The sequence below is a fragment of the Carlito syrichta genome, unplaced genomic scaffold (genome assembly GCF_000164805.1).
Source record: "Carlito syrichta isolate Samal-C Ts95f unplaced genomic scaffold, Tarsius_syrichta-2.0.1 Scaffold309263, whole genome shotgun sequence".
NCBI lineage: Eukaryota > Metazoa > Chordata > Mammalia > Primates > Tarsiidae > Carlito > Carlito syrichta.
The window spans coordinates 56,880-79,915 of record NW_007253359.1 but is presented as its reverse complement, the minus strand read 5'-3'; the positions used below and the strand labels follow the sequence as shown (position 1 = coordinate 79,915).

General features: G+C 39.5%; 1 protein-coding gene across 3 annotated transcripts in view; it reads right to left on the bottom strand.

Moving 5' to 3' along the window:
- The window catches only part of CLTCL1 (clathrin heavy chain like 1), a 105,101-nt gene that overhangs the window by 58,681 nt on the left and 23,384 nt on the right, over nucleotides 1–23,036 (bottom strand). For all 3 annotated transcript variants that reach the window (XM_021717075.1, XM_008067022.2, XM_008067021.1), the window contains exons 3-10: nucleotides 14,010–14,278; nucleotides 9,103–9,264; nucleotides 7,291–7,404; nucleotides 4,184–4,357; nucleotides 3,239–3,436; nucleotides 1,793–1,993; nucleotides 1,534–1,686; nucleotides 813–935 (exon numbers count right to left, since the gene is read on the bottom strand). In XM_021717075.1, the coding sequence (XP_021572750.1) occupies nucleotides 813–935; nucleotides 1,534–1,686; nucleotides 1,793–1,993; nucleotides 3,239–3,436; nucleotides 4,184–4,357; nucleotides 7,291–7,404; nucleotides 9,103–9,264; nucleotides 14,010–14,278 (1,394 nt within the window). The remainder of the gene's footprint in view (nucleotides 1–812; nucleotides 936–1,533; nucleotides 1,687–1,792; nucleotides 1,994–3,238; nucleotides 3,437–4,183; nucleotides 4,358–7,290; nucleotides 7,405–9,102; nucleotides 9,265–14,009; nucleotides 14,279–23,036) is intronic.

Genomic DNA, 23,036 nt, shown 5'->3' with positions numbered 1-23,036 from the left:
CCCGCGGGCTCAGGCAATCCACTCACCTCAGCTTCCCAAAGCGCGGGATTACAGGCTGAGTCACTGAGCCCGGCGAAAAGTTTATATTTTTAAAAAACTTTGGAATATGAAATGTAATCAAGATTTGAACTGGAGATTTCTTTCTCATTAAGAGCTAAGTAAATTTGGACCAAACTCCTTATTCATGATCTCCAATATATCTGCAAATTCCCAGAAGTATAAACGCAATATAACTGCACTTACTATTTCTAGATACACTGTTGGTTTTGTTGCTTTGTTTCAAGCTTCGTTACCTATACATCACCCAGAGCCTGTACAGTTAATGAAGTGACTCATCATGTGTTTACATCCAAATACCAAGTAAATTATACTAAAAAAAGAGACTGATGTTTACATAAATCCAGGTCAGCCAGACACTCACAAGATGGGTGACTGAATACCACTTGCCCTGGTGCTCAGGCAGAGCCCAGGTTGCTGTTCAGGAAGAAACAATAAGGTAGTCATTGGGTTAGCGAGGGGAAGGAAGGCTGCTGTACTAAATGACACCTTCACACCCTACCACTCATCACTGCACAAAGAAACAAAAGCCTCACAATGTCACACACAAATCCTTTAAAACACTGCAAAACACAGGTAACACATATTCATACAATGAAGACTAGACGACAAGCTCCCCTGACACACTAGATTTTTGAAAGCTGAAAGATTAATTATAGATCAAGAAAAGAGTGGACACACATTCACAGATGAAAGGGAATCTTCTTGATAGCAATAAAAAGCCACAAATGCCTGTTCCAAGTGCCTGTGCTCACCTGGTTAATGTTAGCCAAGGGCTCCTCAGCCTGCACTAGCATTTGAGAAAACTGCAGACCTTGCTCTGGACTGATCCTCATGACACTCCTCAGCAAAAAGATCCAGTCTGGGGTATATCCAACCTAGAATCAAGGGAACACCAATCAGGAAAATAAATAAAATAAATAAAACCCTGAGACATTAGAAAGTTCTCCATTCTTCGTTTCAAACTGTCTTTACAAAGAAATAAGCAGTAACATTGACGTGTGTATGTACCAGACCCTGCCAAAGACAATATCCAATTGATTCCATGTATATGGAAGGCACAGTTAACTATACACAGCCCTAACCACAAAGAAGTTACCCCAATCTGTGTACAAGCACAGCCCATCAATGAGCATAAGAGGGCATGATCTAGAAGCCTGCCAAAACACCAAATTAACACACAGAAGGGTTCTGAGGGGGGCTGGGGAAGGAGGAAGAGAAAGAACAAGATAAAATTAAAGAAAAGCTCCCAACTAAAAAAGAGACGAGAGGACTATACAAATAAGACAGAACAATAAAAAACCAAAGAGAATAAAATATGATTACTATCAATGAATGACAGATTCTAACAACAACACTGACAATGCTTTCACACCAGAGTACTTACACAGAAGGGTATTTTATAAACTTCAGAGTCAGCAACCATCCAACCCAAATGAGTAATCTGTGAGATGCCAATGGCTCAACATGTATTACCTTTTTGGCATACAGCACAATTTTCTGGAATTGGCCTGTTTCTGCAAAACACTGGATCACTTTGCTCGGCACATTTGCCCGAAAGTACACACTCAAAGCGAGTGCAGGGTCAGCAGTTTTGACCAAATCTCCGAGCTCTTCTGAACACTCCAGCTGTGGCATGCCAAAGGACAAGGCTAAGTTAGGACTAGAGGAGGAGGCAGCCTGAGACCCAAGTGTCAAGCTGTGCTGGGGGTCGTGATCGCACAAGTGTTTCTACCTTATCTTCTTTCAGCCACTTTTCTAAGAGTTGCTTGCGCCCCTGTTGAAGAACTGGACAGCAAAGTTCTAAGGATTCAAGTTTATTGAGCTGACCCTGGTCAAGCAGGATTCCAAAGTACTGGAGCAAAGGAGAAGCCTGACCAGGCTGAGCAGGAATACTCTGGAACTTTCGAACTGTGTTGCTGGTACGCAGGATTCCCTAATAATAAATGAAAATGCAAGTCATGGTGTTGTCATCACAGGGGATTCCTTCACTCAAATTGCTTGCATATATTTTTTAAAAAATCTGGCCATTGCCTTACTAGACTCTGGTGTGGCTATGTGCTCTTTAAGCTATGACCATCACCATGTTTCCTAAGCTTTGGCCCCTTCCCTCCCTTGGGGAAGTGAACCTCCTCTCTCCCTAATTTATTTTCTGAATAAACTATATTTTGTAAGTTAAATTTTAAAAAAATCTGCCAGTGGAAATTCAACACTGAAGTGTTAGGGACAAAAAGTCTTCTACTAAGGCAACTGCTTCCACCTTCAACAATAATCATAGTATGGTGGATCTAGTTGCTATGAGGGACTTCACAATTAGAGTCTTACTTCCTCCCTAGCATGCTGTAGTGAGAATTGGACCTTATAGGAGTGAACATCTACTAACATCATATTCTAATTTAAAAATACTCAACATTCCCAAATGAAGACTAGAAATGGTTTGTTCACAACCATCACTTGAAAGATGAGAAACATTATTTAAAGGAGAAGCAACTTGGAAGTCTTTATCTACTCAGAAACAGATCCTGAAGGTAATTTATCCTATTAAAATAGACCAAAAAAAAAAAGTCATAAGCAGAACTATTATACTCCTGAAGAGTAGAGAAGTCTAGAGAAGGACTAGTGCTAAATAAAATAGGGTACAACCACCTGATGTATTTATTTGACAACTGGGAGCATATTCTGAGTCATGAAAATGCAAAACTATATCTAAGCTAAGACTGAGTAAGAAATATGCATTCACACAGACAAGAAATGGAAGACAATGAAAAAGAATGTTGATGCAGCAAGACTATGCTTTTTGTTTCTATTACTGTCATGCCATTGGCATAAACTTTTTAAACCAAAAACCAAAATTAAAAAGCCACTACCTCATCTCCACAATAAATCAAAAAATCAGCCAGGCATGGTAGCGCATGCCTGTAATTCCGGCTACTTGGAAGGCTGAGGCGGAAGGATCGCCGGAGCCCAGCAGGTCGAGGCTGTGGTGGCCGGGAGCGGCCACTGCACTCCAGTCTGGGCGACAGAGTGAGACTCCAACTAAAAAAAAAAAAAAAAAAAAAAGACCACTAACATAACACTTATCACTCCAGTATCAGTAGTGAAATGCCTATGTGACTTATTTCGCCCTCAAGGTTGGTTCTTATCACTTCAGAACACCTGAGCAGTATTCAAGCTTCCTCACCTTTGGTGCAGATGCTGCTACTTTGGCGGCTTCAGTATAGCTACCCTGTGCAAAGAGGGTACTGAATTTTCTCTCAAACAACTCCTCAGCGCCAGCTAGGTTACCACGAATGGCCAAACGGAGACCCAGGTCCGGGTTCTGAAGCACATTGGTTGCATAATTCACAATGTTTTCTTCCTCAACACAAACTGACAGCACCTGTAAGGATCCACCAAGTGAGTGCGGCCCAGCCTAGAGTACCCACATATCTTTGCTGACCATGCCCTCCCCACGTTGGAAGGGCAGCCGCGTCCTCAGGCTCATGTGAGCATGTCTGTGACAGTGGGTCTACCAGTGAAAGGATGCAGAGGAGACAAGTTCTGAATAGGAATACAGTGGCACAACATGGCACAGCAACAGCATGGATTCCATGTAGTGTTGAGAGTCATATGGACAATGACTCCAGTAATGCATTCAACACTATGCCAAAATGACCTGTTTTGACGGAACTGATCATTCTTCTTCTCAAACTCAGGGTTAGGTATACAAACGTTGATTATGCAGGTACCCTTGTTAATGAGGTATGCCCCTCTCCCACTTTTCTTCTTTTAACTATCTTTTCAACTTTGGTTGAGAAAGTAACTTAAATATTAAGGTATCTGCTTTTTTCAATCCTCCATAATCAATGTGTGCATGGCATGACAATGTGACTGTGTGTATGAGAACTGGTTTTCCACTGGTAGAAATTTCATCTAGGAAGAAACTGCTCCCTTCTCAGAATCAACCCTGCATGAGAATGGCCCTGTCTGAAGAGGGAAGGGAACAATACAAAGGAGAAGGGAAACTAGGGCAAGTTTAATAACAGTAGCTAACCTACCTGGTCACTTCCCTGGAGGAGAGGGAAAGTTTAAGCACCAGTCCCCAGTGAGTAGAAAATATCAAAAATGAAATGTCAGAGTTATATACCTGTCCTTTTTTGTTGACACCAATAATTCCAGAGGTTGGTTCATGTGGAGCAGTTACAAAGATTGTATCAGCACTAATGCGGTTCATGTAGATGCACAAACCAGACTCTAGGTCGTACATATGAAGATAGCCATATTTTGTGATCAAGTAAATAATACCATGTTTAGATCCAATCTATATAAGAAGACAGAGAACAACAGGTTGGGAAAGCAAGAAGGAAAAGGCAAGGATGCTTTTTGGTTTTTTTAGAGACAGGGTCTCGCTCTGTCACCCAGGCTGGAGTGTAGTGACATGATCATAGCTCACTGCAGTCTCAAACTCCTGTGCTTAAGTGATCCTCCTGCCTCAGCCTCCCAAGTAGCTGGAATTATAGGCATAAGCAGCCACGCCCAGCTATGAAGGGGATTCTTGAGTGTCTCAGGCCAAGAGATTATTGGTGGGAATAATGCTTCCCTGAGACATGAATTTCAAGTTCTATCCCATTGAGAACTATTTTGAAGCCAATACTTTGCCAACCACTCTCAATTAAAGGTTGAACAAAAACAGGCTAATCTATATATCCTTCAGGTAGAGCTATCCTTTTCCTAGTTTCTAACCAAACCCCATTAAGCAAACTTTGAGTTCATAAAAAAGGAAAATCCTAAATAAAGCTCCCAAACACTGAGTTCACATTCTAGCCTGCCTTCCACCACCACTTATTAACCTTTGCCAACAGCCACCAACTCTTAAAGAAAAATATTTAACATGTGGGAAAACCTGAAGGGGTTGGAAAAAGACAAATCAATTTGCCCAATTAGATTATTATAAAACATACAATAATTTTAAAAGTATACTATTAACATATAAAGAAATAGAGACAAATGGAACTTCTTAGGGGAGGGGTTGGGTCTCACTCTGTTCCCTGGGCTGGAGTGCAGTGGTACGATCATGGTTCACTGCAGCCTCAAACTTCTGGGCTCAAGTTATACTCCTGCCTCAGTCTCCCAAGTATCTGGGACTACAGACATACGCCATCGCACCTGGTTAACTTTTTTGTTTTTGTTTTTTGTAGAGATGAGGTCTTGCTATATTGCCCAGGCTGGTCTTGAACTCCTGGGCTCAAGCAATCCTCCTGCCTCAGCCCCACAAAGTGCTGGGATTACAGGTATAAGCCACCATGTCTGATTGAGACAAATGGACCTTAATTGAGAGTCCTGAAAAATGAATCATATATAAGAATTTAATAAAAATGAGCAGGTAACATGTCAGTGGAAAATAGATGCTTTAATCAATATATAATATATATTGATTAATATAATCAGCTAGTTATCTGGGGATTGGGGGAGTAAGATAAAGAAATGGGTATCTTACTCTTTAGAGCAAATTAAATTCCAATGGGTCAATTACTTATTTATTTATTTAGATGAGGTTTTGCTCTGTCACCCAAGCTGGAGTTCAGTGGCACAACCACGGTTCACTGCTGGGCTTAAGTGATCCTCTTGGCTCAGCCTTCCAAGTAGTTGGGACTACAGGCATGAACCACCACACCTGGCAAAGATATTAAATTAAAAATAACACTATTAAGAGAGCACTGGAAGGAAATATAGGTAAATATTGTGATCATCTTGGGGTACAGAATTATTTTCAAAACATGATACTACTGCATAAAAAAATGCAAAATTTCCACAAAGTGGAACACACCATTGATTATGGCTGGGAAAAATATTTGAAACACACTAGACATTGACTATTCTAGAACTCAGAGAAGTCTTAAAAATAAGATAAAGATCTCAATTTAAAAAATACAAAGATTAGAAAGGCAGCTGGGGATGTGGCTCATGCCTGTAATTCCAACACTTTGGGAGGCCAACGTGGGAGGACTGCTTGAGCCCAGGAATTTGAGACTAAGGTAACACAGTGAGACCTTGACTCTACAAAAAAACCCCCAAAATTAGCCAAGCCTGGTGGCACACTCATATAATTCCAGTTACTTGGGAGGCTGAGGTGGAAGGATCTCCTGAGCCCAAGAGATCGAGGCTCTAGTAAGCTGTTATCGTGCCACTGCTCTCAGCCTGGGTGACAGAAGGCCCTGACTCAAAAAAACAAAAAACAAAGGCAATTAACCAGATGCATATAAGTGGCTGATAAATCCATTCTACCTTGGAAAGACATGAAAACCATTGTACACTGTCCAGCTAATAAGGGAGTGCAGCAGGAATGTAAACTGGCTGGCATGATCATGAAGTCTCTGACATGCCCCGGACCCAGCAGTTTCACTGATAGGAATTTATCCTTAGACTTTAGAACTAATACACAAAGATGTCTGGATCACAACATTTCAAGAAGTGTTTGTTGTAAACATAAATACCCATTGACAGGGGCTTGTTTAAATGAATTATGGCACATCTACAGAACAGATGATGCAGACAATAAAACATATGCATGTATTTTGTTGCCACAGAATGATCTACAACATAGCTAGACAGGTTATAAAGCAGAAAGGCTAATGCAAAGCCATTTTCATAAAAGCCTATATGCGAAGTTACTTCCAAACGGGTGATCATAATTATCAACAATAGTAGGATTTCTGTTATCAAATTCTGCTTTTACATTTGTTGATAGTCTTGGAAATGTACAATGTATATTTTTATAAGACAAAATAGTAAAATGGAAAATAGATTATATAATCTTACATATATAATATGATCTCAATTTTTTCAGGAAAGGTTTATATCTATATTTTTTATATAACAAGTAGTAAGATCTTTGATAGATTTTATGTTCAACTGGCTCAACAACAAAAGACTGTTTTCTTCTTTAAATATCCTTGTATACAGTGAACATCTAATCTTTTATAACAAAAGGGAAAAGGCCTAGGACTTTGCTGCATGAGTTGGAAAGCCTCCTGCTGCCCTAACCCACCCTGATGAGGCACTCCTTTCTATGAACAGGACTCTTCCAGTTCACATATCAAAGTCCTAGCCCTCTAAATGATTTGAACACATCAAAGACCTCTGGTGGAGGGAGACAACAGAAGAGGACTGTAGATGGTGGCCTCCTGTACCTCAGGAGGTACTAGAATGAATATTTTGGGACATGACAATGTTTAGAGAGCAGCACATCTGTACCTGCATAGCCACTGGAAAATCAGTCTGTGCTTCTGGAGGGAAAAACACATCCACAGCTTTCTTTACAAAAGGTTGGTTACCTGCTGGAGGCTGTCCAACTTCGATGATGTGCAACTAGAAGAGAGAGCCTGGATCACTCCAGAGAAATACTCTTGGTGGTAGACAGATGCTAACCAAGGCACAGAGGTGAATGTCCATGCCTCAAGTCCATGTGATATATGACTAATGCTAAACTCACATTCAAACAAAGCAGTACAACACCTTTATTGGGATGCCTGTGATTACCCACTAACCTGTTACTTGCATGAAAATTAGTTCTGGCATGTCGGCAGAGTCACTTCCCCGCTCCCTGGGCCTCTATGCTGATGTCCATGAAACAAATGGTTCCAGCCAGGATCTGCTGTCCCTTCCAGCTCTGCTCTCTACCCTCCTGGACACAGTCCAGGGTCACATGGTGACAAGATCTCATCACTGAAGCCCCAACTCAAGAAACAGCCTGACCATGGCACGAGCCCAGGGTTTTTTTCAAGGTTATGCTGGGGGATGTAAGAATCTGTGTAGACTCTGGAGGAATGACTGTGAACGAAGGGGCCCATTCCTGCCTTTATCAAAACAGGTCCAAGTTTTTGACCTACATAGGTCCCTTCCAATAACTTTCATCTAAAGATACCACAGCTAAAACAAGTCTGGAGAAAAATCACAAGCAGATGTCAATGAGAAACACAAAACAACAAGGGTGAGAGGGTGGGTTTAGCAGAGGAAATGTATAAGTATATCCTTGGAGGACAGTCTAGATTTGGCCAGGCAGAGAGAGGTGGGGAAAAAAGATACCTAGAGAAGCAGAGGAGGAGCACTGAGAGATGGGCTAGGAGGGGAAGCCTAAGCAAATACACAAGCTTAGCTAAGGTGAAGCTCTGTGGGGCAGGTACTGTTCAGCTGTGTCAGTGAAGAGGTGGTCTACCCATTCTGAGGTGACAAGGTAGCAAGTTCTTTGGGTCACATAACTAATATCAGTGTTCTTATTCAGCTTAATTGGCAACAAGCCTGACATTTGACCTGACTCCTATTTTCCAACTGGTTCTCAAACTAAGGCGGATATAAAGTAAAGTATGTTACTCAACAGGAGACCAAAGTATTCAAAGAGATACTTCTTTGAAGAATATTTCAGTACTAATGAACAAGTATGTTTGATGAGTGTACTGGGATAGGTATTCTGTTTTGAAGCAGCTCTCCAAGTGACTGAGACAACACCAGCAGGACCCCACATCTCCGCGAGTCATTAACATCTCCACCTCCATACCTTTGCCCACAGCAGCCCTGCCAAACAGGTGCCAGCCACGTCCCTGAGCCTAATAAAGCTCAATTTGCTCCCAGGTATAGTCTCATCTCTCTGTAGTCTTCCTGGACCACCCCTCAATCACCTGGGTAGAACTATACCTTGGGTGACATAGGAGGCATACCTTGTGGCAAAGCTGGCACTGCCCTAATGATTTCACAGCTGTCCCCTCCATGAGACTGATCCTGAGAAATCGCCTCTCTTACGTTTAAGCCGTATCTCAGTACAATCTGCATAAGAGGATTTTTTAACGGGAAAGGGACCAATGAATCAGCAGATATCTTCAGGTTACTAATTTTATGCACAGGTTGCTGCCAAGTCACCAATGTGTGCATCAAGGTGAGTGGTTCTAAACACTGCTAACACCCTTCCTTTAACCGGCACTTGCAGGCATTCCAATGATAAACATACAGACTCCTAACACCAATTCAAGACACTCTTCTCAGGGAGAGGATCCAAATTGGAGTAGATCTTACCTTGCCTCCTGAGGGGCTACGTACAGCAAAGCAGAAAAGAGTGACAGGTTTGGCATTCCCCTCAATCTTGAACTCTGCAAAGGCGGCAGCATGGCCTTCTATGGGTTGTGAGACCTTCCTGTCCACAGAGTAGAGCTGCATGGCCCCAACCACACGGTTTTGCTAATAAAAAATATTTTGCCATGAAAAGGAGAGAAAAGAGATGAACATAAATAATTCTTAAAACGTTTCTAAAATAAAATCTCATACATTGAGAGACTACCTCTAATAAAAATTAAATCTATTATCAATTAAAGCATAATATAATACTGAATTTGATGCAAAAGACAGCAACAAGAAGACTACAAAGAAGATGATCCTAATTTATTAAATATGTGTGCCTGTTTGTGCATCTTTTCACAGAAAGTAAGTCTTATACTTTTTGAAGGAAAAACTCCAAAATATTAACAATAGTTAAATCAAGGGGGATGAGAGCATGAGGAATTTTAAAAACTGTGCTTTCTGAAACTTATAAGTAGTAAAAATTGCTAATATTATTAAATTAATAAATTTAATAATTAATTTTAAATTAATAAAACCAAGAAGACAAATACATTTTATAAAACTCAGAACTTTTATTTTTTAAAAAAACTTGAATTTTCTAGCAAAAAATGTCAGTACATTTATATCCAATGTCAAATGCTCAAAAAGCTAACATGCTCAAAAAACCAACATAAAAACATCACAGTTCAAGCCTCCTGTAATTCAACATTCAAATAACCATCTATGCCGAGTGAGCCCCCATGTAGTTTGCAGGTAAAATTCATATCCCCAGTTTACTCTCCACCTATTCACATCTCCTTAAAATGAAAAAACAAAGACTTTGACTTTTTTGGCTTTAAAAATCTTTTCTTCAACCTGAGAAAGAGGATTTAAACAAAAACAAAAATAAAACTGAACCTTCAAAACATACTAAGGGAAAGAAGCCAATCACAAAAGACTGGCTTCTTTCATACTGTCTGATTCAGAACATTCAGAATAGGGAAATCCAGAGACAGAAAGTAGATAAGTGGTTGCCGAATGCTAGAAACAGGGAGAAGTAAGGGACAGCCAACAGACAGTCTGCATTCTTCTTTTTTTTTTTTTTTTGATTGGAGGGTCTTACTCTGTCGCCCAGGCTGGAGTGCAATAGCATGATCATGGCTCACTACAGCCTTGACCTCTCGACCTCTTGGATTCAGGAGATCCTTGTCCCGCAGTCTCCTGAGTAGCTGGGGCTACAGGCATATGCCATCACATTCAGCTTACTTGTTTTTGTTTTGTAGAGATGAGGTCTTGCTATGTTGCCCAGGCTGGTCTCAAACTCCTAGGCTCAAGCAATCCTGTCTTGGCCTCCCCTACACCCAGCCAAATGATCTGTATTCTCATAGAAAAGTGAAAAAGAAAATAAAAATGAAAATCAAAAGGATGATACAAAATTCACCTTCTCCAGGAAGATATGGGAAGATTCCTAATAACACGATGACATTTATTTGAGTCCCAAGTTGGAGAAGCCTCAACTGAAACCAAGACAAAGGCAGAGCAGAGAGGACACGTGAGGTCAAGGTTAGAGATCCGGGCTCTTCTCATAGACCCAGAGGCTGCATGTGTGGCCTTGGGCCAATGGCCTGCTTCTAAGCCTTGGGTATCCAGGTAAAGCCCATCTCACGGGGCTGCTGAGTATTAAATGTGCCAAATTTGGGTAAAGGCATGTCGAGGACAGAAGCAGGCAAGGATTTAATGCACAAACACATTTTGTTGTGTTAGCCACCATGTTAGGGGCTAAGGTAAGTAAAATGATATCACACAGGTCCTTCCCTCAAGGAGAGAGAGTGAGGCTTTCTGGCAAATACACAAGCAACTGCAATACAGGATGCTGACTGCTATGATACAGGAGAGAGCAAGATACTGTGTCATCTCACCCAGACCAGTCAGTCAAAAAGGATTTTCCAAAGTGATACCAAAGCTGGAGTAAGAGCTAACCAAGTGACAGGTACTAAAGTTATTTCAAACGGAAACAGGCTTTGACAGGAGTTAGTAAACTATGTTCTCATACTTCCCCCCTGTTTTTTATGTTGAGGTGAAATTCACAAAACATAAACTTAACCATTTAAAAGTGTGTGATTAAATGGCATTTAGTACATACACAATGTTGTGCAACCAACACCTCTATATAGCTAAAAACATTTCATCACCCAAAAGAAATCCTGTGCCAATTAAACAGTCCCCAGTCCCCTGTTATGCCCATTCCCTGGCAATCACCCACCTGCCTTATGTCTCTATAGACTTACCTATTCTAAATATTTCATATAAATGCAATAATATACTATGTGACCTTTCGTGGTCTCACTTCTTTCACTTAGTAAGGTTTTGGAGGTTTATCCATTTTGTAGCATATATCAATACTTCATTCATTTTTAGGGTCGAGTAATATTCCATTGTATGCATGTACCACAATTTGTTTACCCATTCATCTGTTGGTGAACATTTGGGTTGTGCCATTATGAACATTTGTGTAAAAGTTTTTGTGTGGACACATTTTCATTTCTCTTGGGTAGATACCTAGCAGGGGAAGTGCTAGATCAAATGATGATTCTACCTTTAATTTTGAGGAACCACCAAACTGCTTTCCACAGCATCTGATCCGTTTTACATTCCCACCATTAACATATGAGGGTTCTAAATTTTTCCATATCATTGCTAACACTTGTTATTTTCCATTTTGTAAAAACTACAACCATCTAGTGGGTGTAAAGTGGTACTTCACTGTGGGTTTAAATTGTATTTTCCCGCCGTGTTCGGTGGCTCAGCCTGTAGTCCCGCGCCTTTGGGAGGCTGAGGTGAGTGGATTGCCTGAGCCCATGGGTTCTAGACCCGCCTGGGCAGGCGAGACCTCATCTCTACAATAAATTAAAAAATCAGCCGGGCATGGTAGCACATGCCTGTAATTCTGGATACTCAGAAGGCTGAGGAGGAAGGATCACTGGAGCCCAGCAGGCGAGGCTGCAGTGGCCGGGAGCGGCCACTGCACTCCAGTCTGGGTGACAGGGTGAGACTCCAACTCAAAAAAAAAATAAATTGTATTTTCCTAATTACTAATGATGTTAAGCATATTTTCATGTACTTGTTGACTATTTTGTATATCTTCTTTGGAGATATATCTTTGCCCATTTTTTAATTAGGTTGACTTTTTGTTGTTGAGTTGTATTCTTTATATATTGTGGAAAGTTGACTCTTATTAGATATATGACTTCCAAATATTATCTCTATCACTGTCTTTTCATGTTCTTGACAGCATCCTTTGATGCACAAAAGTTTTAAATTTTGATGAAGTCCAAATTATCTATTTTTTTTGTTATTCAGGCTTCTAGTGTTATATCTAAGAATCCATGCCAAACCCAAAGTCATGAAGCTTTCTCCCTATGTTTTCTTCTAAGAGTCTTATAGGTCCTCAATCTATTTTGAGCTTATTTTCATATATAGTGTGAGGTAGGTAGGTAGCCAACTCCATTCTTTTGGATGTGGATAATTAGTTGTCCCAGCAACCATGGTTGAAGAGGCTATTCTTTCTCCACTGAACAGTCTTAACATCCTTGTAAAAAAAAAAACTAATTGGCCATAGGTGTATGGACTTATTCCTGGACTCTCAATTCTCTTTCATTGGCTTACAAGTCTATCTTTATGTCCACGAGATTTTTTGTTGCTGTTAAATGTTTGGGATTTTTTGTTGTTGCTGTTGGGTAAAAGTCAGTACAGCATATACAAGTAACTTTGTGATTTATAATCTTTTTTGCTCTATATTCCTCAAACATGATGATTTCCTTGTAAAGAGGCATAATTCCCAGGGTATTTTTAAAACTTTATTGAGATATAATTCACATCTCATACAACCCATCTGTTTGAAGCATACCACTCAATGTTTTTAGTATACCCACAGGGTTGTGCAGTCATCACTATGATGTAATTTTAGAACACTTTCATCCTTTAAAAGAAACTCTAATAGCAGTCAAGCCTCATCCCCATCTCCCACATTTCACCCTCAGTCCTAAGCAACTACATATCTATTTACTATGTCTATAGATTGGTCTATACAGAACATTTCACTGGAATCGTGCAATATGTGGCCTTTTGTAAATGATGTCTTTCACTTAGTTTAATATTTCCAAGGTTCAACCGGGCTCCGTGCTGTAATTTCCAAGGTTCAGCCGGGCTCCGTTCAGCCTGTAATCCTGTGCTTTGGGAGGCTGAGGTGAGTGGATTGCCTGAGCCTGAGGGTTTGAGACCCGCCTGGGCAACTTGGCAGACCTCATCTCTACAATAAATCAAAAAATTAGCCGGGCATGGTAGTGCGAACCTTTAGTTCCTGCTACTTGGAAGGTTGAGGCGGAAGGATTGCCAGAGCCCAGCAGGTCGAGGCTGCGGTGGCTGGGAGCGTGCCACTGCACTCCAGTCTGGGCGACAGAGTGAAACTTCAACTCAAAAAAATATATATATATTTCCAAGGTTCAGTCAAATTTAGCATTATAAAAGGACATGAGTTAGTAACATTCTATTAAGTCTTTAAAATAGCACTTAAAGAATACTTCTTATAAATCTGTAAGTTCCAAGTTGCTCTATAAAATTCCTCAACAATTCACTTCTCAAAACTGTTCCAGAAATAGTTACAAAATAAACACCAATAACCAGATAGAATACAGTAGTTAATGGACTAAAGTTGAATTAAAATTATTTGATTCAAAGTTCAGATTTCTTTGTAATCTCTTTTTATTTTAGACTCAGGCATATTCTGTATTACACCTATACCAACCTCAAGTGGCTTAACCATTCTATACTACTATTAGCCTTCCAAGATAGTTCAGATCAGGCCCCAGAGGCAGCCCATGGCTTACCTGAGCAGAGATGCCAATGAGAAGCAGCCACTTTTGATGCTCATCAGTTCGGTAGTGAATCACCTGGCACCCTGCTAGGCTGGAATGTCTATCAAACATCTTCATGGGCTGGGAGTCACCGTCCATGTTCCAGTGGTAGACTGTGGTCTCAGTCACCAAGGCAACAGTGTTCATAGAAATCCATTTCCAAAAAACCACCTCTTCTGCCACAGTATGAGCCTTCAGTTTACTCTTCATCTCAATATTAAAGATTTGAAGTGTCTTCCCAGCTAGTATATGATAGAAATAAGAGAAAGTTAAATTACAAATCTGAAAGACAGATTCCTATACTCTTAATTCTGAATCCTTTTAATAGTACTATAGGTTGTACTACTTAAAGCTAATCTGATTAACGGAGGGAAAAGCTGCCTGAGTAATAATTAACAATATTTGATGTTAAAACATTGAGAGGCACCTCACATACATTAGAGTTTGTTTCAGAAGAAGGTAAAAGTGTGTGAACACTTATAGAATGTAGGAATAACAATTAGAAATTAGTTTCACTGAAGCAAATCTAAAGAGAAACAGTTTTAGACTGGTTTCTTCTAGTTATAAAATACTTTTCTAAATAAACCAGCAAGAACATAAGATATCCTTTCTGTGTGTTGTCTCCCACTTTCAGGAAAGAACACAACCATCCCTTCACATTAAACTAACTTCACCACAAAACAGGGTTGCTATGTCTTAAATTCTAGACCAGTGCATCAGATATAATTTTCTGCAACGTTGGAAATGTTCTATATTTGCATCTATTATAGTAAGATAATCACTAGATGTGGCTATTAAACACTTAATATATATCTAGCAAGACACACTTCAGGAACTAAATTTTTACTTTTATGTAATTTTTTTTTTTTGAGTTAGAGTCTCACTCTGTCACCCAGACTGGAGTGCAGTAGCCACTCCTGGCCACCGCAGCCTCGACCTGCTGGGCTCCGGTGATCCTTCCGCCTCAGCCTTCCAAGTAGCTGGAACTACAGGTGCGCGCTACCATGCCCGGCTGAGTTTTCTTGATTTATTGTAGAGATGAGGTCTCGCCAAGTTGCCCAGGTGGGTCTTGAACCCATGGGCTCAGGCAATCCAATCACCTCAGTCTCCCAAGGCGCAGGATTACAGGTTGAGCCACCGAGCCTGGCTTCTTTTATCTAATTTTAATTGAAATTTAAACAGCCTCATGTCCAATAGGACAGCACAACACTAGACAAAGGTTAGGCATCCATCCTCTGGCAAGAGATTCATATTGTTTCTGTAGCCAAGAGATGAGTTTAGATTTTTAAATCTATACAAAATTTAGAGCTAAAATGAAATGTCAAAATATTGCTTCCCACTAGGATTCAGAACAAGGCAAAGATTATTTTTCTAATCCTTTTTTTTTTTTTTTTGACACTGTACTGGAAAACACTGCCAGTGTGATAAGGTAAGAAAAGTAAAAGGCAAAAAGATAAAAAAAAAAGAAGCAAGCCTATCTTTATTCAAAGACAACATAATTATTTACAAAGAAAATCCTACAGACTCTAAAAATGTACAAAACAACTATTAAAACTAATAGGTGGGGCAACCCCCTTGGGTCCCCTCCCACTGTGAGAGCTTTTCTGTCCTCTCAATGAATCCTGCAAAACAAAACAAAAACTAATAGGTGATTATACCAATTATATCAATGCTGTAAGATACAAAAATATTTATTAAATGTTGAGATACTAGCAGCAAACGATTTGGAAATAAAATATAAAAAAATTTATAACACCAAGAAAAAATAGAACAATTACAAATAAATTTAACAAAAGATAAGCAAAGTCTCCACACCATAAACTATAAAACATTCCTGACAGAAACTAAAGGCTTTACAAAAAGACATACCATGTTCATGAATCAGAACATTTAAGATCATTAACATGTAATTTTCCTCCAAATTGATCTATAGGTTCAATGCAATCCCAATCAGAATACCAGCACCTGTTTGTTTGGTAAAAAATAAATTAATGCTAAAATATATATGGAAATGCAGAGGACAGAGATTAGCTGTAAAAATTTTAGAAAAGAACAAAGCTGGAAGACTGACAAAAATTGACTTTAATACTATAAAGCTATTAATAAAATCTGTGTTATTGCTATAAGATATAACTCATTGAATCAATGAAAGAAGAGAGTCCAGAAATAGCTACATGTACCTAGGGTGAACTGATTTGACAAAGGTGCCCAAAAAACCTCAACCGGCCCAAACAAATTTTTTACAGAAATAGAAAAATCCATCCTAAAATTTATATGAACTCTCAGAGGACATCAAATTGCCAAAATAATCTGAAAAAAGATGAACAAAGTTGAAGATTTCACACTTCCCAATTTTAAAACTAATTATAAAGTTACAGTAAGCAAAATAATATGGTAAGAACATAAAGACAGCCAGGCTCGGTGGCTCAGCCTGTAATCCCACGCCTTTGGGAGGCTGAGGTGAGTGGACTGCCTGAGCCAGAGGGTTCGAGACCCGCCTGGGCAACTTGGCGAGACCTCATCTCTACAATAAATCAAAAATCAGCCGGGCGTGGTAGCACGCGCCTGTAGTTCCGGCTACTCGGAAGGCTGAGGCGGAAGGATCGCCGGAGCCCAGCAGGTTGAGGCTGCGGTGGCCGGGAGTGGCCACTGCACTCCAGTCTGGGTGACAGAGTGAGACTCCAACTCAAACAAAAAAAAGAACATAAAGACATAGAAGAGAGCATTCAGAATGAACATTCATGATCAAGTGATTTTTGATAAGGATGCTAAGACCATTAAATGAGGAAAGAACACTGTTTCCAACAAATGATGCTGAGAAAACAAAATATCCACAATGCAAAAGAATAAAACTGGACCCTTACCTTATATTACATACAAAAATAAACTAAAAGAATCAAGGAACTAAACATTAAAAACTAAACCCATAAACCTTTTAGAGGAAAACACAGGAGAAGAGTTTCATGACATTGAATTTGGTAATTTTTAAAAAATATGACAAGAAAAGTATAGGCAACAAAAGAAAAAAGAATGAAATGGATGCACAGAGGACACAAAAGAATGAAAAAGCAACCTAAAAATGGGAGAAAATACAGGCATACCACATTTTATTGTACTTTGCTTTATTGTGCCTTGCAGATAATGCTTTTTTTTTTTTAAAGAAATTGAAGCCTTGTGGCAATCTTTCATCAAGCAAATCTATCAATGCATGTGCTCATTTTGTGTCTCTCTGTCACATTTTGGTAATTTTCACAATATTTCAAACATTTTCATTATAGTATTATATATGTTATGCTGATCTGTAATCAGGAACTTTTGATGTTACTATTGTAATTGTTTAAGGGTACCACGAACCATACCCATAAAAGACAGCAAACTTAATAAATTTGTATGTTCTGACTGCTCCACTGACTGGCTGTTCCCCTATCTTTCTCCTTTTCCTCAAATCTCCCTATTACTTGAGACACAACGATATTAAAGTTAGGCCAGTTAATAACCTTACAATGGCTTCTAAGTATTCAAGTGAAAGGAAGAGTCATATGTTTCTCACTTTAAATCAAAAGCTAGAAATGATTAAGCTTAGTGAAGAAGGCAACTCGAAAGCATGTTCAAAGCTAGGTCTCCTACATCAAACAGTTAGCTGAGTTGTAAATGCAAGGGAAAAGTTCTTGAAGGAAATTAAAAGTGCTACTCCGGTGAACACATTGAATGGTAAGAAAGTGAAACAGCCTTAATGCTGATATGGAGAATGTTTGAGTGGTCTGGATAGAAGATCAAACCAGTCACAATATTCTCTTAAGCCAAAGCCTAACCCAGAGCAAGGCCCTAACTCTCTTTAATTCCGTGATGGCTGAAAGAGGTGAGGAAGCTGCAGGAGAAAATTTGGAAGCTAACAGAGGTTGGTTCATGAGGTTTAAGGAAAGAAGCCATCTCCATAACATAAAAGTGCTAGGTGAAGCAGCAAAAGTCAATACAGAAGCTGGAAGAAGTTATCTGGAAGATCAACTGTTGATAAAGGTGTTTACACTAAAAAACAGATTTTCAATGCAGAAGAAACAGACTTCAACTAGAAGATGCCATCTAGGACTTTTATAGTTAGAGAAGAGAAGTGAATGCCTCGTTTCAAAGTTTCAAAAGACAAGCTGTCTCTCTTGCTAGTGGTTAATGCAGTCGGTGACTTCAAGTGCAAGCCAGTACTCATTTACCATTCTAAAACCCTAGGGCCCTTTAGAATTATACCAGGCATGGTTGTTTCATTTACAGAGCACTGTGCATGTGCTATCAGCACATGTGCTCATCTTGTGTCTCTGTCATATTTTGGTAGTTTTCACAGTATTTCAAACATTTTCATTATTATTATTATATATGTTACGCTGATCTGTAATCACGAACTTTTGATGTTACTACTGTAATTGTTTTGGGGCACCAAAACAATTGGATGACAGCACATCTGTTTATAGAATGGTTTACTAAACACCTTAACCTCACTGTAGTACAACACCCAACTGCTGAGACCTTCTGTTCAGAAAAAAAAAGATTCCTTTCAAAAGAATACTGCTCACTGACAATGCATCTAGTCACCCAAGGGCTATGATGGAGCTGTATAAGGAGATGAATATCGTCTTCACGCCTGTGAACACAACATCCATTCTGCAGCCCATACATCAAAAGGTAATTTCAACTTTCAAATTTATTTATTTTTAAAACATTTTATTTTATTCTTTTTGAGTCGGAGTCTCACTCTGTCACCTGGGTTGTAGTGCAGTGGCATGCTTATGGCCACTGCAGTACTGACCTGCTGGGCTCAGGAGATCCTTCTGCCTCAGTCTTCCAATAGCTGGAACTATAGTATGCACCAACACAACTGGCTAATTTTTTGATTTATTGTAAAGACGAGGTCTCATCAAGTTGTTCAGGCTGGTCTCGAACCCCTGAGATCAGGCAATCCTCTCACCTCCGCCTCTCAAAGTGCTGGGATTACAGACAGGCATTAGCCACTGCACCTGGCTTAAATGTTTTTTAGTCGAGGTCTCACTCTGTCTCCCAGGCTGCAGTGCAGTGGCACCATCACTGCTTACCACAACCTCAACTTCAGAGGCTCTGACGATCCTTCTGCCTCAGTCTCCCAAGTAGCTGAGACTACAGGCGTGTGCCACCACATCCAGCTAATATTTTGATTTTTTGTAGAGACAAGGTCTTGCTGTGTTGCCTAGGTTGGTCTCAAACTCCTGGGCTAAAGCAATTCTCCCGCCTTGGCCTCCCAAAGTGCTGGGATTATAGGCATAAGTTACAGTCCTGGTTTGATGTTTTATTATTTAGGAGACACATTTTGTAAGGCTATAGCGGCCCTAGATAGTGATTCCTCTAATGGACCTCGGGACAGTAAACTGAAAATCTTCTGGAAAGGATTCACCATTCTAGATACTATTAAGAACAGTCATGCTTCAGGGAATGAAGTCAAAACATCAACATTAACAGGAGCTGGGAAGAAGTGGATTCCAACTCTCGTGTGATTTTGAGGGGTTCAGAACTTCAGTGTAAGAATTCACTGCAACTGTGGAAATATCAAGAGAACTAGAATTAGAAATGGAGTCCAAGGATGTGACTGAGTTGTGCAATCTCACAGATGAGTTGCTTCTTAGGGATGAGCAATGGAAGTAGTTTCATATGATGGAATTCTACCCCAGTAAAGATGCTATAGGTTGGGCTCGGTAGTTTGGCCTGTAATCCCACCACTTTGGGAGGCCGAGGCAAGTGGATTGCCTGAGCCTGCGGGTTCGAGACCAGCCCAGGCAACTTGGCGAGACCTCGTCTATACAATAAATAAAAAATTGACCAGGCATGGTAGTGCATGCCTGTAGTTCCGGCTACTTGGAAGGCTGAGGCAGAGGATCGCCTGAGACTAGCAGGTTGATGCTAGGGTGGCTGTGAGCATGCCACGGCACTCCAGCCTGGGTGATAGAGAGAGACTCCAACTCAAAAAAATTTTTTAAAGATCCTGTGAACATTGTTGGAATGACAAGAAGGGATTTAGAACATTCCATAAACTTAGATGATAAAGTAGCAGCAGGGTTTGAGAAGACTGACTCTAATTTTGAAAGAAGTTTTACAGTAGGTAAAATGCGATCAAACAGCATCACATGCTACAGAGCAGTCTTTCATGAAAGGAAGAATCAATTTATGCAGAAAGCTCACTGGTGTCTTATTTTAAGAAACTGCCACAGCCACCCAGCCTTCAGCAACCACCACCCTGATCAGTCAGCAACCATCAGAATCAAGGCAAGACTCTACACCAGCAAAAAAGAGAAGGTATCACTGAAGGCTCAGGTAATTGTTAGCATTTTTTAGGAATAAATTATTTTTTAGTTAAGTACATTGTGTTTTTAAACATAATGCTTTTGCACACTTTGTAGACTATAGTATAAGCTACAGACTAAAACATAACTTATATGCACTGAGAAACCAAAAAATTTGTGTGACTCACTTTACTATCCTGGTTTGGAACCAAACCCACAATATTTTTAAGGTATGCCTATATGTGGAAATCACATATATGATGAGAAGTTAATATCTAGAATATATAAGAAACACCCACAATTTAACACAGCAAAAAGAAGTACTCCAATTTAAAAATGGGCCAGGTACAGCGAGCGGCTCATACTTTTAATCCCAGCACTTTGGGAGGCTAAGGTGGGAGGATCACTTGAGCCTAGGAGTCTGAGGTTGCAGTGAACTATGATCACTCCACTGCACTCCAGCAACAATGTGAGATCCTAACTCAAAAATAAAAAAAATTTAAAAGGGCTGGTAAAACTTGAATAGACACTTCTCCAAGAAGATGGCCAGTGCGTACATAAAAAGGTGCCAAACATCACTAATCATTAGGGAAATGCAAATAAAAACCACAATGTAATAATGTGTGAACATCTCACAACCATCAGAATGGTCACTATAAAAAATAAATAAAATAAAAACCACATGTTCTCACTCATACACGGACCCTGAACATTTATCATAAAACTATAAGATAGGGCTTGGCAGTAGCAGGACACTGCTGAAGATGGGGAGCACATAACAACAATAAGTGTACCTGATCTCAAACTAGATGAAGTAGGGATCAAAGAGAGGCCTAAACTTTACCTGTATGATGACCATTTATCTACTTAATCTTGAATTGCATCCCACATCTTTAAAATAAAAAAATTTAAATAATCTCCATTAGTCCCACATCAATTGCAAATAAATGATTTAAATATTTTTTAAAGTGTTCCTTAAGCAGCCTGTACATGTACATCTTGCCAGAGCCAGAGTTTTTCAAAACAATCAGAAAAGCTGACAAAATTACTGATCAAGAAAAAAGCAGAAGACACAATTTACCAAAATCAGGAATGAATGAATGAGAGGATATCACTGTCAGCCCTAAATAAATAAAAAGAATTACAAGGAAATATTATGAACAATTTTATATTGACATATTAGAAGACTTAGATAAATTGGATAAATTCCTAGAAAGACACAAATTGTGAAAATTGACACAACAAGAAACAGAAAATCTGAACAGATTTATGGCAAGTAAGAAAGCTGAATTTGTTATAAAAACATCTTCCCACAAAGAAAACCCAAGGACCAAAAGGCTTTCACTGTTGAATTCTATCAAATACTCAAAGACAGAAATAACAAGTCTTTCACAAATTCTTTCAGGAAACAGAGAGGAGGAGCCATTTCCCACCTAATTCTCTTTGGGCAACATTTACCTAATTACAAGTTAAACAAAGGCATCACAAAAAAGGAAAACCTTAGAGCAGTTATAAAAATAACAAAATCCTTAGAATATTAGTGTACCAAATCTAGTAACATATAAAAATGATTATATGCCATGACCAAAAGGGATTTCCCACAGGAATGCAAGGTTGGTTTATATTCCAATAATTAACTTAATAATACCCCATGCTAACAAAGGATAAAAACCATGTTATCATCTGAGTAGATACAGAAAAAGCGTTACAAAATCCAAAAATCCAATACCTTTTCATAATAAAAACTTGAAATGAAACAGGAATAGAAGGAAACATCTCCAACTTGATAAAGGGTTACCTACCCAAAACTCATAGCTAACATCATATTTAATGGTAAAATATTTCCCCCTAAGATCAGAAACAGGTCAAGGATGTCCATTCTTGCTACTTCTATTTGACACTGTACTGACTATTCTTTTTTTTTTTGAGTTGGAGTCTCATTCTGTCTCCCAGACTGGAGTGCAGTGGCATGCTCCCAGCCACTGCAGCCTCAACCTGCTGGGCTCCAGTGATCCTTCTGCCTCAGCCTTCCAAGTAGCTGGAACTATAGGTGTGCACTACCACACCCAGCTAGTTTTTTATTTTATTGTAGAGACGAGGTCTCGCCAAGTTGCCCTGGCGGGTCTCGAACCCGCGGGTTCAGGCAATTCACTAGCCTCAGCCTCCCAAAGTGCTGGGATTACAGGCTGAGCCACCGAGCCCGGCCCTGTACTGAGTATTCTAATCAATGCAGTGCTGAAACAAACAAAATGAACAGAACTCAAATTAGAGAGGAAAATGTAAAACTGTCTATTCACAGATAACATGATACAGTATATAGAAAATGCCAATGAACCTACTAAAATCTATAAGAATTAACATATAAGTTTAACAAGTACACATGGTATACAAAAATAAATTGTATTTCTATACACTAATAAGAAGCAATACAAAATAAAATTAAGAAAACAATTCGTAACCAACATTTCAAAAAAGAATAAAATACTTAGGATTACATTTTAAAAAGAAATGCAGGATTTGTATGCAAAATGCACAAAACATCACTGAAAGAAATTTTTTTTTTTTTTTTTTTTGAGTTGGAGTCTCACTCTGTCACCCAGACTGGAGTGCAGTGGCCGCTACCGGCCACTGCAGCCTCAACCTGCTGGGCTCTGGCGATCCTTCCGCCTCAGCCTTCCAAGTAGCTGAAACTACAGGCGTGCGG